Below are 17,273 nucleotides of genomic sequence, written 5' to 3'. Positions count from 1 at the left end.
AGCAGTCAACAGCTTTTGTTGACCTCCATCAAGAGACTTCAGGAGTGGGCTGGCAAGACTTGCTAACTGCTTTAGCATAAAATGTGTCTTTAATTCCCTTTTCTTGGGTGTTAGGTTATAACTTCAAAAGCAGTAAGCGTTAAGAAAAATAGTTTTTATTAAAAAAAATATATAAGTTTTGGCATGACTACATAGATAAAGCATTTAAAAAATAATTCTGGTTTAGACAGTTTACTGGCTCAGGTCTAGCTATGTCCACATTAAGGTCTCTAGAAACTTCACCTATGATGTCTGGCCTCTCGGAAAAGGATTTCTACTGTACTGGAAGGAGGCCAGTTGCAGCCGAGCTCTGAAGCGCTCCGCTTCTAGTTCCCGGAAGAAAGCATCCTCGTCGTTCCGGGTTACCATGTACTGCAGCTGCTGGATCTCCTTCTCCATCTTCGCTCTCAGCTCCCTCTTCACCTTCTGTAACGTCTGAAGGAGAACTCGTGTCAGTCTGCAGCTGTGACTCTTACCCAGGCCCCTCCATTCTTACCCCCGACCTGCCAGCTCCTCCAGGGCTCCCCCAAGACCAGAGCAGGTATGTTGGAGCCCATCAGGTATTTTGGAGCAGAGATGGATTCTCTTACTCATTCTCTCCATTCTTTTAAAGTTACAATAACATTTTCTATTTCCTTTTAGGAATAGTTCCTAATTCCTATCCTGTTAATTATTACCTGAGCCTGAGACTTTTCTCTGGCTTTGAGTTCCTGACGCTCCTGTGATATGGCTTCTGCCAGCAATGAAAACTGTAGGAAAGGGAAAAAAAAAAAAAAAAACAGATCTTCCATCACAGTACAATTATTCTTAATACCCCATCTTAAATCTTAATGTTAATAGGGTGACACATACTGTGTACTGTTGCCAGGGACCAGCTTATTTCATCTTAAATTTGCCTTAGAAATGATCAGTATAGCCTGTATGGTGCTGCAAAGCCCTGTGCTAATTTGCATATTAGCCAGCAATGACCTAAGCCAACCTGACAGGTGGCTGGGATCAAACACACTAATGGTGGCAGCACAAGCCCACCTGGTCCTTATAGTAGTTTTCCATCGAGTCCAGTTCATTCTGGTGCTGTCTCTTTTCTTCGTTGCGTTTCTCTTTGGCATAGTTTCTTAGGTCTCGTAGTCTTTGCTTCTGAATTTGTAAACCTTCTTCAAACAGTTTCTTAAAGATCTGTTGGTTATTTAATCATTAATTAGCACTTTTCACTGAGGAGTATGATGGTTTTGCTTAACTGGAGGTATATACTAATTGCATTTCACAAGGGCTTTTCGAAATAACAGTTTTACTCATAATTCACATACATAAAATTAACTCTCTTACAAAGCATATACATCATGCGTAGGTTTTAGTAGACTCCGAATTGTGTAACCAGCACTAGTTTCAAACATTCCCATCACCTCAGACACGAAAGCCCACACTCGTCAGCACAGCTTGCATGCTCCCCCCTCCTTTTCTGTGGATCTGCCTCTTCTGGACACAGCCTTCACCAGGCCTGCTTTCAAAGTCAGAGTCCCTGCAGACATGGCTGTGTCACTCTTTGTCACTCTGAATATAAATTTTGCTCACAAATTCTTGAGCTGACAGACATGGGCCCCTTTTAGCTGTTACGGTTTTGGTTGCTATGTGGATATGGATGTGTGTGTGTATGTGTATGTGTGTGTGTGTGTGTGTGTGTGTGTGCGCGCGCATACATACACACATCCATCCATTCATCCATAAGTATTAACTTTATACAGCATTCCAAGGAACTTTTATAAGTACCACCAGACTTTCCAAAATCATCCCCCAACCCCGCCAGCCCAGCAGGAGTGCTCCATCTTCTCCGTGTCTGCATAATTCTCCTCTTTACTTTAGCCATCCTAGTGGGTGTGAGCAGGGTGTGCTGTGATTTTAATTTGTACTTCTCTACTGATGGATGATCGGTGCTCAACATCATTCATGTACCACCAGGATTCTTTACTGCCCTCAGAATTCTCAAGCCTCCATTGTATGTAAGGCTAGATGGAAACCAAGGCTTCTGCACCTCACTAAGTACTTAGTTGAAGGTGAAGGGGTCAGCATTTGGGCAGCCACCATAAAACAACTGTTTAAGAGGTTTGGACTGAAGTAGGTGGCATGCACAGTTGGTAACGAAGCAGGATCGAGCTCAAGCCCTGGCTGCATTTGGAATTTGGATTTTGGAATCAAATTGAGGTCAGAGTTGTAGACAAAGAAACTGGTCTTGAAACATAACACCAAGTTCACCTGAGCAGGGCTAGGTAAGATGGAAAGGTACACGTACCATTTCTTCCCGGGTTCTCATCCTCATCATTTTTGCACGTAACTGAACTCTGTAATCATCATAGTATTTTCGGGCACGAACAATTTGCTGGCGATTTTCTTTTATCTTTGATTGGGTCAACCTTTGTCTATGAATTCGGTCCTTGAAGTCTTGCTAGGGAAGAGGGATAAGACAAGCAGGCCGTCTACAGCACTCATTTTCATGCCCTCTGCCTCCTCTCCTGAATGTCCTCCAGCTGTAAGCTAGGCATGCAGGAAAGACCACTAGCCCACACAAGTTCCTCTTTGTAGCTGCATCACTCAAGCTGACGAACAGCACGGACAGGTCCCAATGTGCAGCAGGGTGACAGGCCCTCCCTGAGTGAGTACTTTTGAGCCAAGAGTTTTGTCTGTCGGGTCAGATGTTCCTGACCCACAGGCAATGTTGGGTATGACTTTTTTGAAACTATTGAAGATTAGCATTTCCATGATTTGGCCCACTCCATACCCAACTAAAGATTTTTAAATCTCTATTTGGCAGACTGACCTCTGCCATTTCCCTTCCCTTTACTAACTGGGGACAACGTTAAGAATGATTTCCAATCCAAATTCTAACAAAAACTGGCTCTCTCCCTGGGATCTGAGAAGACAGGAGACCAAAGAGCACTAAGCTACAACTCTTAAGCCCTAGATGGACTGTGGAAGTAGAGACAGAAATGGGATCAAATCTCAACTGTGCCTTCTGCTTATCGGAGAAAGCCAGGCAAGTCATGTTACAGCTGAAAGCCTAGGTTTTTCATCTCAGAAAATACCATCACTAATTTGTTACTATAAAGAAGTGAAAACCAGCCAGATGGCAGGGATAAAAAGAGTGTTCTGCAGCCAACTGGTGGATGGGTTTTCATTGCTGTGTCTGTAGAATATGGCATAAATCTTCCCCATCATCAGTTTTGAGTCAAAGCCCTGGATACTCCCACAGGCAAGTGCTAGAAGAGTCTGTTGCCTAGTTGATACAAATAAAAATGATATGGCCTAGTTTGCCCTTGACATACCAATCTCTTGTTATGTTCATATTCCTTCTTGACAAGGGCAGTCAGGAGGTCATGCCTTCTCAGGGCTTCTTCTATCTTTAAGGTGAACACAAAGCAAGGTTAACAATGCTGTTCAAGGACATGCTCTCCCGTGTGTATTCTATGCTTATGCTTCGAAGGGACAGTAGCTTACTTGATCCTGGAGCTTCTTTTTGGATCGGCCTTCTCTCTGTGCTTCTCTTTTGAGTTGTTCAACCTGTGCAATTTGCTGCTTCCACATTTTGGTCAGTGTTGGGTCAGAAACATAGAGAAATGGAAACTGTTCCAGCATCAGGGGCAGAAGACTGTATTCATTTACTTTCACTGTGAGAAAATGAGAAATGCTGTTAATCTATCCAAATTACTATAAAAGAACTCTCATCCCCACCTGCCTGTTAAGACTAAGCTAATCTCAGGTGCTAGTCCTAAAAAGAACCATCTGGAGTGTACTTGATACTTCTGCATCCCTACCGAGGATGAAAAGCTCCATGGTTCCAACCCTAATCCTGAGGAATCCATCCTAACTCCTTAGCGGCCTTGGGGCCTGTGGGCAGATGCTTCCTGTGTCTGTAAGTGGAAGACACTCCAACTTCCTGGTAGGCATATGATTAGAAGAAAAAGGCCCCTGATGGGATGTAGTTGGAAGCCTGGCATCTCACCTGACCTTGCAACACAGCTCTAACTCGGCAGCACCAACTGTCAGCCTATGGTGGCTGAGCAGGCAGGCCATCTGCTTGCCTTGGAGCATCACTTGCCTTCTACCAACTTCCCAGAACAAAAAGGGTGACTAGAAGGAGTGAACAGAGGCTCCTGCTAGAGCAGCAGCAAGTACCCGGCAATTCTTTTGGTGTCCATAGATGACTCCATAAGGCACCTCATTTAGGAGTTTGGTTCTGATTACAGAAAAACCCAGCCATATGGCAGTAATACAAAAAAGGCCTTTCTGCAGCTAACTGGGGCTAGATGTCTGTTTCCAGCAGCCTCTGGAATGCAGCATGCACATCCAGAGGCTGCAGTTGCCATGAAGGACACTGGAGGCTCTTACTTGGCGCTGCCTTGCTTTTCTTCAGGAGACCACCCTTTGGACTTGGCGCTGCCGCTTTTCTGGAGTAAATCTTCTGGACCTGACTCTGTTTTGGAGTTCCTTTAGGAATGGCTTCTCTGTGTCTTTTTTCCTTAGAGGCAGATGGAAAGGACAGAATGAGAAAGGGGTATAAACCCCTTCATACAAGCACCCCACACAGCATGCTGACAACAGCTAGCTGACCTCAGCCAGCCATCTTCCTAGTCTCTGTTTTCTCTCGCCCCACAAATTGGCTTTTTTCCCAGCTTTCGTAACCATAGTCCCAAACCCCAAATATAACTACAATTTTTCACGTGCCACTTTGACAGCCTTTTCTCTGTATATTAAAAAACTCACTGGGTGGCAGTGGCACACACCTTTAATCCCAGCACTCGGGAGGCAGAGCCAGGCAGATCTCTCTGAGTTCGAGGCCAGCCTGGTCTACAGAGAGAGATCTAGGACAGGCACCAAAACTACACAGAGAAACCCTGTCTTGAAAAAAACGAAAAAAAAAAACCTCAAGAGGCTGGAGCGATGGCTCAGAGGTTGAGAGCACTGATTCCTCTTCCAGAGGACCTCAGTTCAATTCCCAGCACCCACATGGCAGCTCACAACTGTCTATAACTCCAGTTCCTAAGTTCCTGACACCCTTACATAGGCAAAACATCAATGCACATGAAAAAATAGATGAATAAATATTAAAAAAACCCCTCAATTCCACAGTATGTTTTTAGTCTACTGTACTTCTGTCTTGCTTTCATTAGCATATCAGCGTAAGCATCCCCCCCCCTCTCATTCAGGTCGGGAACCACCTTTCCCCCACCCCCTCCAGTTTATTTATTTAGAGACAGGGTCTATTTAGCCCTGATTATTTATTTGTTTGTTTGTTTGTTTATTTGGGCAGGGTCTATTTAGTCCTGATTATCTATCTATCTATCTATCTATCTATCTATCTATCTATCGATCGAGCGACAGGGTCTATTTAGTCCTGGTTGTCCTGCAATTCACTATGTAAACCACACTGGCCTCAAACCACTGAGATCCTCCTGCTCCTGCCTCTGAAGTGCTGGGATTAAGGGTGTGCACCTCCACCCCCACCTGGCAACCATCTTTCGAAGGCCAGAGAGCAAGGACTTGGGTTTCTCAGTCAACTACAGAGGGCTTGGAACCCTGTCCTCCCTTCCTCCTCTTGGTCACCCAGATCCTATTTTAACCCCTTACAAACTGGATGCAAGAACCTTTGAGGCCAAACAAAGTTTAGGCAGAAGGAAAAAACTAGTCCTCTTTGGTCCCATTTCTTCTTCTGTCCAAGCAGTCTGAGGAAATCCTACATCCTGAATGAAGTCCTGCCTTGTAGAGCTACTGACTCGGGGCCTGCTGGTTCCCTTGTCCTTAGTCATCGCTGCACTTCTCACTGTCTCTGCATTTACTAGAGCTGGAGATTTTTACCCACTGTTTCCTCCTCCTCCTCCTCCTCGCCACTTATCCCTCGAAGTCCAACGTTCTCTTGAACTTTATTTTTTCTTAGTTCCCGTTCAAATGCTTCAGTTAATGCCTAGAAAGAATAGGTCATATAACAGTTGTCAGAAACTTGTGCAAATAGAAATGAAGGGGAAAAATTACTCTAGATTCCTATTGTAAAAATACCAAGTTCACTCACTTTTTCCTAAGTTCCTTTTAGGCTGCTTTATAAAAACACATTGTGCTAACAGACATACTCCGTACATAAAATGCAGCTGAATACATGGTTTTTCTTTTTACTATTTTCACAGTTTTATAATTATTATGATACTCCTGAGTGGAAGTTCATGCTGAGTATAACTGTCTACGTATGCCTCAATCACTCCCACCTTGTTTTTTGATACAGGGTCTCTTACCAACCCTGGGGATCAGACTCCAGTCCTCAGGCTACACAGCAAGTAGCCCATCTCCCAGCCCTGAGGATAACTATTTTAAGACATATGAATTAACTCCAGTTTTCACCATTTTAAATACAACTACATTATAAAAATCCACTATGCCAGGAGGTAGTGGCACACGCCTTTAATCCCAGCACTTGGGAGGTAGAGGCAGGTGGATCTCTGTGAGTTTGAGGCCAGCCTGGCCTATATAGCAAGCTCCAGGACAGCCAGGGATACAGAGAATCCCTGTCACAAAAAAAAAAAAAAAAAAAAAAAAAAAAAAAAGAACAAAACAAAGAAACACCACTACAGCAGACAACTAAGTATTCTAAATTCGTGCATTTCAAAAATCTGTTTCACCGTGGCATCTTCCCTGGTAATGATAGAATGATGGAGCCCTTTAATTTAAATATTTTTAAACATTTTTATGTGTATCAGTGTCTTGCCTGCATATATGTCTATCTTGACATATGTGTGTCTGCCTGCCTGGTACCTGTGGAGGCCAGAAGAGGGTGTCGGATCCACTAGAGCTGGAGTTACAGACAATTGTGAGCCGCCATGTGGGTGCTGGGAATCATCTGGGTCCTCTTAAAAGCTGAGATCCCAGCCACCACCTTTAAGGAGTGACTTTCTCTTCCCACTGTATCTTTCCTAACTCCCTTTACCTATGACTTCTTCCTAAAAATACCAGGCCACACCCAACTCCTCTTTCTTCATCACCAAACACTAACAGGTTCTTTTCTTGAGGATTTCATGACCATCTCTAATGAGGACATACGCTATATCCCATGCACTCTATCCCATAATTCTCTGCCATCCATTCAACCCAGGCACAGTGGTCTTTGGTCAATGGTGTGTGCTCATCCTAGCGTCCAGCTGGGGGAATGGTATTCGCATGCCGCCCAGCTGTTGTCAGGAAGGAGTGCGTACCTTGGCCTGAACTCGGCGGGTGTCTGTTCCTTTAGGCTCGTGCTGCTTTTTTCTCTCTCTCTCTGATTGTCTATGTTTGTTTACTGAAGATGGCGACAGCGAATGGGACCTGTGGGGTGCCTTTCTGTACATGGAAAATCCTGCAACACAGAAAAGTCATCTGCCATCAGTTCCTGGCAGTCAGAAATGTTCAGCTGGAAACCAAACAACTGCTTCTTATTGAATCTAAAGAAAGTGAGAATGTCAAGCTAACATGCTAAATGTATTCTCTCCTAACATGTAACTGTGTGTCTAGTCACACCACGCCAACGGACTGTTAGGGCTGGGGCGGGGGAAGTGCTTGTTGTCTAAGCGTGAGTTAGATCCCCAGCACACATGAAAGAGGCTGGCTGTGACAGAGTATCTCTCGCTCAGTGGCTGGCCAACCTTGCTAGATCTATGGGTTCCTGGTTCAGTTAGGAGAACCTGTCTCAAAATACAACATGGAGAGTAACTGAGGAAGAAGCCTGATGTTGATCTCTGGCCTCCACGTGCATGCACAGACACATCCACAAGTGCACATGTCCACAAGAACACATACACCACACACACAAATATGTGCTGTTAAGTACATCAGCACTGCTTATTCAACTCTGAGTTGATTCTGCATGTAGAATCTATGCTATGCATAAAGTTCTATGGAAAGTAAGTGCCCTTGGTCATAAGGCGAGTAACATGTGGGCTGTGTGTTCACTAGTCTTTTACCTGTTCAGGTCCTGAGGATGGAATGTAAACATATACACATAGCTTACAGCATGCTAACATGGCTAAACACTGCATCCTCTAATGAGCAGTAACCCTCATTATGCTAATGGGCTCACTGTGGATTCAGCTATACAACAGCTCAAATGAATGAACTGGATCTTTAAATATCAACAAATATTTCCTAAGTAATGTTAACAGAATAAAGCAAGTTTGCAGAATATATAGTATGTAATGTAAATTTAAGAAGAAAATGTATATTTAGACAAGTAATATATAAGCCGTGACAGTAGAGAAATATCAGAAACAATACCAACTTGAGTTTGCTATTATTTTTGATCCTTATATAAAATGAAACTGCCATTAACACATGGAACTACCTGTGACGTTATCATGGACACCTCATTCTAGGCCTCTGGGTTAAGTACCTGGCCGAGGCTTCTTTGGTCCGTACTCCATGATGCTGTCACTATGCTGCGACAGTCTTTCCTCCTTTCCACTGTGCCCCTCTCCATCTCCGGCATCACCATCTTTACCATCAGTCTTGCCTGTTGCTCGATCACCCAGGGCATTTTTTAACATCTATTGAGAAAATCCTTTCAGTGTCTGTCCTTGACTTCAGCGGGCAGTGAAGTGGTAGAGAGCAGACCTTGAAAAGCTGTCTGGACAGTCACTAACCAAGCTTTTAGACACACTTATGCACATGACCTACAGCTTTGATTTCATCTACTTTATGTATTTTGAGACAGGACTGCATTATGCAAACCAAGCTGGCCTGGAACTCAAGGTCTTCCTTCCTCAGTCTCCTCAGTGCTGGGATTAGAGGTATGGTGAGGGCCTGCTTTAAAGCATGGGCAGGCACACTTTTGATCTCAGGTAGAAGAATTACAAGTTCAAGGCCAGCCTGGCTAGTGTAGGAAGTTCTAGACCACCTAGGGCTACATAGTGAGACTCTGTCTTAAAAAAAAAAAGAACGGCTATCAGTGCTATAGACCACTTACCACTCAATCTCAGTAAATTTTACAGAAGTCACACAGGTTTAACACAACCACTCAATGCTGTTACTCCACTATTTGAGAACCTTTGATCCAATTTTATACCACATCTGTTTTTGTGACAAAGGTGTGTATAGACAGATCTAAAAATGAATGGTTTAACATCATTACATTAAGTGACTCCATTGTCATCACAATTCAATAAAATGTAGATAAATCCATGCCGTATTTGGTTATAGAAGGAAGGTGAGGGGCCACTGTTTGTGTCTTTCCTGCTCGACTTGCAGAACTTTTTAACAGTACCCAGCACGTATCTCATCCCTAACACCCAAGCCTAGGTTCCATTCCGCCGGGATCAGTGTCTCCACTCAAAGACTAGCCACAGAAATCTCAACCAGGATTAAAAGCCAGACTTGCCCAGTCTAGTTCAAAGAGCCGCTGAGAGAGCTTCTCTGAGACCTCATGCAGTTCTTGTTCTGTTAGCCACTTCCTGGCCTTCTGAAGGGAAGATGAATCCTCTGAGGGGGCCACAGCTCTGGTTTCATTTCTGTAATAAAGTGGCCAATGACAATTAACTGCCAAGGATACACTACTTATTTCAAATTGACTAATACACAGTTTAACAAATACTTCATATTGGTTCTCAAAAGCTACATCTGTAAATTATACTCTTATTTTTAAAAACATATTTATTTATTTATTATTGGGAGAAGTGGCTGCCATGGAGTATGTCTCCATCCACCTCTCCATGGGTTCCAAGGATCCATCTCAGGTGCCCAGGCATGGGCAGCAAGCACCCTCACTGTAAGCTGTCTCTTCAGACCCCTTTACAACAGACAGTAAGCATGAGCCCACAGTGATTACCTTTTCCCTTCAGGAAGCTTCCTTGTCCTGGGGCTTTGAGTCGGAGTCAGACATGTTTCCCGTTCATCATCTTTCGATAATGTGGAAGTTAAGACAACTTTCTGATCTGGTCCCTAGTCAAACAGAAGAGAGGTGGTCTGAGACACTGAGATGACGGCTCAGTCAGCACAGTGCTTGCCACAGAAGCGGAAGGACCCACATTCAGTCTCCAGGACCAAGACACCAAGAAAAACTGTCCAGAAACACTCAAAGATGGAACACTGCAAAACATAAATGCTCAGCCTTTCTAACAGCTTATTGCTTAACCTTAGAGGGCTGGACTGCAAGCTTATGTCACCACAGCTGTGGTGAATCAGCACTCATTTGGTGTTTTAATATCTCCAATAATTTCACTTCATTATCTCTCTCTCTTAAATTGGTTACTCTCTCATAAATATACATACAAGTATATTTATTTGTTTTTCAAGACTTTCTCTGTGTAACAGCCCTGGCTGTCCTAGAACTCATTTTGTAGACCAGGCTGGCCTCGAACTCAAGAGATCTGCCTGCCTCTGCCTCCTGAGCATTGTGATTAAAAGTGTGTGACACCATACCTGGTACCATTATTTGCATTTTTAAATAATGAGATTATTCTTTATAGATCTATCCCAGCACATATATGCCTGGTTTTCTCAGAAAGTTAGGGACAAGATGACAATATGAAAAAAAAATTTTTTTTTCAAGGAGAGAAGAAAATATAGACCAAGATATTAAGTGTTTTATACTAACCAGTGAGAATATGGATGGATTATTCTTTCCTTTCTAATTTGTAAGAATTGAATTAGGTATCTACAACTTGGGGCCAGATCTTAGGCCTGAGTTCGAATTCTGCCTGGACAGTTGCTGTGTAGCCTTGGACAGGGCATTCGCTTGCCCAGGTCAGCTTTCCCACAGAAGCGCAGCGTCTCCTCATAGGTGTTCTCAGGAGTAAATCACCTAACACCTATAAAGTACCCAGAACTTGTGCTTAGCAAAAATCCATGTTCTCTGATGTGTTTGCTCTATTTTTCCTTATGCTCTTCTTGACCTGTCTGCCTAGGACAAAAGCCAGCAGGGAGACACAGAGGTCAATGTTTTTCTTTAAGAATGCTTTTACTATTTTGTGTATGTGGGTGTTGGGCCAGCGTGTATGTCTATGCAACACATGTGTAGGTGCCTTCAGAGGCCAGAAGAGGATGTCTGATGATCCACTGGGACTAGAGTTACAGACAGTTGTGAGATGCTATGTGGGTGCTGGGAATCAAACCTGGGTCCTCTGGAGAGCAGCCAGTGCTCTTAACCCCTGAGGCATCTCTCCAGCCCCCCCCCCCTTTTTTTTTGTAGACAGGGTTACTTATAGCTGAGGATGAATGTGAATTTTAATCTTCTTGCCTCTACACTCTGGGATGATAGGCAAGCACCACCACACAGGATTTACACAGTGTTGGAGATTTATGTTTTCTAGACGGGCACTCCAGCCTATTGAGATAAATTTTAAGTATGATGCACCTTTATTCCCAGCACTTGGGAGGCAGAGGCAGGCAGATCTCTGTGAATTTGAGGCCAGCCTGGTCTCAGTGAGTTCCAGGACAGCCAAAAAACAAAAGCAAAAAAACAAAAACAAAAACCCTGATTTTTTTCTTTTCTGAGAGGGTATCACTATGTAGCCTAGCCTGGCCTTAAATTCCTAACAATCCTCCTCTTAGCTTCCCAAGGGCTATGATGACAGGTATGCGTCTTTGATGAATGTAAGGTACTTGATAACCACTCTATGGAGACTTGGTAGATGGACTTCTGGGACTGGGGGTATAGATCAGTGGGACTGTGTGTGCTCAGCATATACAAGGCTCTGGGTTCATCGTTCATCGCCAGCAGCAAAGGTAAGAAATATATGGGCTTCTAGCCAGTTATAAGAAGACCTTTCCACTTACCACAGAAAGTTCCGAATGCTCTCCAGAAGTCAGTGCAGACGAGTAGTAACTTGAACGGAGGTATTCCTTCCCTATGGGACAAGGTGCTCGAGGCTCAGAAGGATGGTAGGGAGGATGTAAGGGAATGGCGGCTCGGATTGGCTCCCCTAATTTCCTGGCACTTGTAACCATACTCACAGAAGGGGTTTCTGCTGCTAAGAGAAATTCAAGTGGCTCTCACGATGGAATCCTTGAAAATAAATGGTTTTACACAAACATTCACACATACTAAGGGAATCTGTGTGTGAGAGGCTGGGGATAGAACTTCATGTATAGGCAAGCTCTATTCCACTGAGCTTTAGCCCCAGGCCAGGAATGACTATATAATTTGTTTTGTTTTTGAAAGAGGGTCTTACTCTACAACAGCCTTACTGTCCTAGAATTCACTCTATATTCCATTCCAGGCTGTCCTCTAACTTTGCACAGCAATCCACCTGCCTCAGCTTCGCAAGTGCTGAGATTACAGGCATCGGCCACCAGACTCAGTTTAGGAATATATTTTTAATTTAATTAAAACAGAGCATATGGGCTGGCAAGATGGTTCAGCAGGCAAAGGTGCTTGCTGCCAATCCAGATGACCCGAGTTCAGTCCCAGGACCTACAACGGACAGAGACAGTGAACTTCTCCCAGTGACCCTCCGACCTACATCCAGGCACTGCGGCACACACACACACACTGCTGCACTACTGTAATCAACTACAGCCCACGACAGCTCACCTTCAAAAGTCCCGTTCTTGGATAGAGAACTTGACGAGACAGGGTCCAACACTGCCCCATGTGCTTTAGTGCCCAGTAAAACTGAAACTTTTCTAGACTGCATGTCCATGGAATTCTGAGCACCTAGGAGAGAGTCATAAAGCTCAAGTTTAAGCTATCAAAGTAGTTTGCTAGATATACTAAAACCTAACAGGAACACCATGTTCAAAGGATGTTTGTCCCAACTGCTCAGGATACCAATTACCTTTAACAACTACCATGTAGTAAGAGGCAATTCTCCACAGCCCGAGTCAGTTTTATCAATGTTGCATTACTTTGCTTTAGAGCAATAGGTGCCACAGATGTAGAAATGCTGCCATATGAAGTCAGGCTTATGGCTAGTACCTGTACCTAAAACTTAGGGTTCAGAATTTGCAGCCTGAATTTGATGTCTGTGAAAGTGAATGACAGTTAGCTGACATCTTAATCTAAATGTAAAAGGAAGCTGCCCCTTTAATCCCATGAAACCCAAACACCAGACCCAGTCTTTTTTTCTTGTTCTTTAAGTTTTAATTAAAATTTTAGCTTAAAAATTTTCCCTTAATTGTATTGATTACTTTAGAGCTCTACCTATAATCTGAAAACAAGTAACAGGTTGTATACCCCACATCTAAGATGCTTGGGACCAGAAGTGTTTAGGATTTTAGAAATATGTAATATACAACATGATCTTTATTAGAGGGAGGACCCAACTGATTCATGTTTCATATATGCCTTAACACACAACCTAAAACAGTTTTAATGCTCCTGGACTTGCTGACTCGTCATTGTAGTCACATTTGGAATCTTTTTTTTTTTAAGTTTTTCTATATTCTGTTTGTTTGTTTTTAGACAGGGTCTCTATGTAGCTCTTGCTGCCCTGGAACTACATGTGGACCAGGCTGGTCTCGAACTCACAGAAATCCTCCTGTCTCTGCCTCCGGAGTGCTGGGACTAAAGCATATACCACTGTACCTGGCCAGTTTTTCTCTATTCTTGAGAATTTTATATATGTATATCTCTTATTTAGGATTACCAGTGCTGTGATGAACACGATAACCAAAAGCAATTTATTGAGGAAAGGATTTATTTCACTCATAGTTCCATATAACAGTTCATCAAAAGCAGTGAGGACAGGAACCTGGAGGCAGGAGATGATGCATAGGCCATGGAAGGTGTGCTGCTTACTCAAGGTTAGGCTTAGGGTTCTGATGGCTCACTCAGCCTGCTTTCTTATAGAACCCAGGACCACCAGCCCAGGAATAGCTCCACTCAAAATGGGCTGGATCCTCCCCCATCAATCACTAATTAAGAAAATGTCGGGCCGGGCGGTGGTGGTGGTGCACGCCTTTAATCCCGCACTTGGGAGGCAAAGGCAGGCGGATCTCTGTGAGTTCGAGGCCAGCCTGGGCTACCAAGTGAGTTCCAGGAAAGGCACACAGCTACACAGAGAAACCCTGTTTCGAAAAAAACAGAAAAAAAAAAAAAGAAAGAAAATGTCCTACAGGCTTACCTACAGCCAGATCGTACAGAAGCCTGTTCTCCATTGAGACTCCCTCCTCTCTGATAACTACAGCTTGTGTCAAGTTGACATCAACTAGGCAGCACAGTGTACAATAAAATATGGGCAGAGTACCTCTGCAACTCCCGACCTGTTTCCATTTTCTTCATTTTTGTGCATAGGGTACCAAGGTGTGCATAGGAAGATCAAAGGACAACTGGCTATTCTGTGGGTCCTTGGGATAGAACTCGGGTAGTCAGGCTTGGCAGTAAGGCACCCTTCCTGGATGAGACATCTGGCTGGCCCCAGGTTAAAATTTTCCACTTGTGGCACATCAGGACTCAAAAGTTCCAGACTTTGCAGCCATACCTTTTGCAGGCATTTGGTATCACATGGCCCATTCTAGACTCCCCACCCACCCCTGCTGTCTTCTGGTCTGCTGCTGTCCCTTCAAGTATGACTCTGGGATCAGAGTACTAATTAATGCTGACAGGGACTACAGAGGCTTTAGTCCAATCTTCTCATTTCACACTGACAAAAATCAAACTCAGAAAGGGCCTTAATCCAAAGTCACAAAGCCCATAGCTGTGAGAACGAAGGCCTCTTGATTCTCAATTCATTCTATTTCTTTTTTTCTTTTTCTTTTTTTGGTTTTTTGAGACAGGGTTTCTCTGTAAAGACTTGGCTGTCCTGGAACTCACTCTGTAGCCCAGGCTGGCCTCGAGCTCACAGAGATCCACCTGCTTCTACCTCCTAAGTGCTGGGATTAAAGGCGTGCACCTCCACTGCCCGGCTACTCTACCTACAATAACCTTTTCATTCTTCCATTCATAAACATACTTACTGTGGCCGACGTTTTGCCAAGTTCTGACAGGCTAAGATAAACAATAATTTGACTATACATTCCACCAATTTATCTTGACACACAGACTGTAAGGGCCATGAAAGCAGGCTCGGTGGCTGTTCCGTTTCCACTCGGTCACCAGCGCCCGGCACAGGGAAGAAGACACCGATCGGCATTTGATGGGTGAGTGCGACCTGGCCACTTCTCCAGGAACTCGGAGTTTACCTAACAGACTGCAGTTTTCCATGCAGTGTACGAATGGTGTTAGGGAAATACAGAGAAGGCCACAGCATAGGAACACGGCCTTAGAGACCGGCACAGGTGGAAGAGGCTGGGCACTGGCACACAAGCCTGCCCAAGGACAGATGGAGCAATGTGACAGCAGAGAAGGATGTCAACTAAGGTAGACCGGGAGGCAGAAGAGGGAGAGGAGTTGCTGAGGCCCAACGGGGTGCACAACTTGAGCCTGAGAGGCACTCTGTGTACAAGCAGTAGATGGTTCGACATGTGGCTGGAACATTACTACCAGGAGTATGAACCTGTCAGTTCAAACCACGAAAAAGTAAGTGAGCCAGTTCAGAAAATTGCAACTGAGTACTCCAAAGGTGTGACTAAGCTCAAAGCTGCATTCGTAATTTGTGGACAAATTATATGTCTATCTACATGCCCGTACTGTGCATGAGCCTGTGATCTCACACAGCCATGACAGACAGCTGTTCATATTTAGTGGGCAATGGTGACAGTCTGTGACGTCAATGCAGATGTTTAATTGGGGCTCTAATTCATCTCAACTTTAAGTTGTAGGAGTTGACATTTTTGTGCTGTGTGTTGAAAGTCTGTCTACTCACCATTACTTCTCAGGGAAAAGGTATGTGCGGTGTCTCCAAGCCTGATGACTTCACCTGTGGATTCCACTTCATCTTCATCCCAGGCAGGCTCGAAAGCATCAGACAGGAAGGAACACCTGAAAAAGGTCTCTCACTCACTACGGACTGTTTGCCTACAGAGAGCATTTCAAACGGTGACTGTGGGCTTACAGGCACTCAGACTGCTCATTCCTAGGTGCACAGACTAGGGCTTTGGATGTAGCCCAACAATTTAGCATTTGCCTACAATGGTCCTTGGTTTATTCCCAGAAAGGAGGGAAGAAGGGAAGAAAATTACACTTGGCCTCTCATCTGTTTGCTTTTGACTGTTCTATGCAAGGTGGAATGGTTTTGTGTGTCAAGGATGAAAAGGACAGCAACACTAGTGAATCTGAGGCTGCAGGATTCTGGAATTTCGGCAAGGCTTTACTTTTGCAGAAAATAATCTTTTTTTTTTTTTCAGACAGGATTTCTCTGTGTGTCCAGCTGTCCTAGAACTCACTCTGTAGACCAAACTGACCCCAAACTCACAGAGATCCACCTGCCCGTGCCTCCCGAGTGCTGGGACACCACCACCAGCTCAACAAAATTTTTTAAGGGCTGGGGATAGAGTTCATTTGGTGGAGTGCCAGCCTAGCATGCAGAAAGCCCTGGGTTCAGTTCCCAGCACAGAATAGAACTGGACATAGTGTTGCATGCCTATAATCGTAGGGAGGTAGAAACAAGAGCATCATAAATTCAATGTGGCCCATCCTTGACAACATACTAAGTTCCAGACCAGCCTGAGCTACAAGAATCTCAAAAAGGTTTTTTTTTAATCTCAAATAGTTTCACTTTTGCTCTTTTTGTTTGTTTTTAAATCTAATAATGAAAAAAGTCATAAATTTCATGAACTGGGCATGATAACAAAAACTAGCGAAGGGCAAGGGAACAGCTGTGAGTCAGAGGCCAGCCACTGTGGCTACATTGTAAATTCAAGGCCAACCCAGTCTGCACAGTCAAACTGTCTCTTAAAACATGAGGCAGGGGCCACGTGTGGTGGCTCATGTCTTTAATCCCAGCACTCGGGAGGCAGAAACAGGTGGATCTGAGTTTGAGGCCAGCATGGTCTACAGAGTGAGTTCCAGGACAGCCAGGGATACACAGAGAAACCCTGCCTCGAGAAACAAACAAGCAAACAAATCTGTAACATTTTGGAGTTGGAGGCAGGAAGATCAGTTCAGTCATGCTCAGCTATATTGTGAGTTCAAGGCCAGGCCAGGCTACATAAGACTCTGTCTGAAAAAGAAAAGGAGAATTTGATGATCAAGGGAAAAATTAAAAAGTAATAGTTAGTTAAATTGAGAATTAGCATTAAATTATTAAGTAGAGTTCAAGGGTCTTAAAACTCCCTCAGAAAGGTAGGAAGTTAGTAAAATGTTCACATTAGCTTTTGGAGGGGACCATTAGAGTATACAGGGCTTAATCTTA

The 17,273-nt window shown here is 44.0% G+C and overlaps 1 protein-coding gene and 2 long non-coding RNA genes across 3 annotated transcripts in view; 2 read left to right on the top strand and 1 right to left on the bottom strand.

The window, feature by feature from the left end:
- Positions 1-138: 138 nt before the first annotated feature.
- Positions 139-17,273, bottom strand: part of Cep95 (centrosomal protein 95) — a 31,388-nt gene continuing 14,253 nt past the window's right edge. Inside the window, exons 6-20 of the mRNA XM_059271997.1 lie at positions 15,786-15,901; positions 12,575-12,697; positions 11,818-12,032; positions 9,869-9,981; positions 9,422-9,551; positions 8,438-8,591; positions 7,269-7,408; positions 5,891-5,992; positions 4,420-4,549; positions 3,529-3,698; positions 3,357-3,431; positions 2,327-2,479; positions 1,069-1,215; positions 717-788; positions 139-474 (exon numbers count right to left, since the gene is read on the bottom strand). Coding sequence (XP_059127980.1) covers positions 283-474; positions 717-788; positions 1,069-1,215; positions 2,327-2,479; positions 3,357-3,431; positions 3,529-3,698; positions 4,420-4,549; positions 5,891-5,992; positions 7,269-7,408; positions 8,438-8,591; positions 9,422-9,551; positions 9,869-9,981; positions 11,818-12,032; positions 12,575-12,697; positions 15,786-15,901 — 2,032 coding nt within the window. The 3' untranslated portion in view covers positions 139-282. The remainder of the gene's footprint in view (positions 475-716; positions 789-1,068; positions 1,216-2,326; positions 2,480-3,356; positions 3,432-3,528; positions 3,699-4,419; positions 4,550-5,890; positions 5,993-7,268; positions 7,409-8,437; positions 8,592-9,421; positions 9,552-9,868; positions 9,982-11,817; positions 12,033-12,574; positions 12,698-15,785; positions 15,902-17,273) is intronic.
- On the top strand, positions 2,032-10,318 carry LOC131917869 (uncharacterized). Its single transcript, XR_009380760.1, has 2 exons — positions 2,032-2,316; positions 9,882-10,318. It is a non-coding gene; the product is annotated as an uncharacterized LOC131917869 (long non-coding RNA).
- Positions 14,657-16,114, top strand: LOC131917868 (uncharacterized). Its single transcript, XR_009380759.1, has 2 exons — positions 14,657-15,120; positions 15,799-16,114. It is a non-coding gene; the product is annotated as an uncharacterized LOC131917868 (long non-coding RNA).

This window comes from Peromyscus eremicus, chromosome 8a (assembly GCF_949786415.1).
Source record: "Peromyscus eremicus chromosome 8a, PerEre_H2_v1, whole genome shotgun sequence".
NCBI classification, from domain to species: Eukaryota; Metazoa; Chordata; class Mammalia; order Rodentia; family Cricetidae; genus Peromyscus; species Peromyscus eremicus.
Note: the sequence above shows the minus strand (reverse complement) of the source record. Positions and strands in the feature narration are given on the sequence as shown.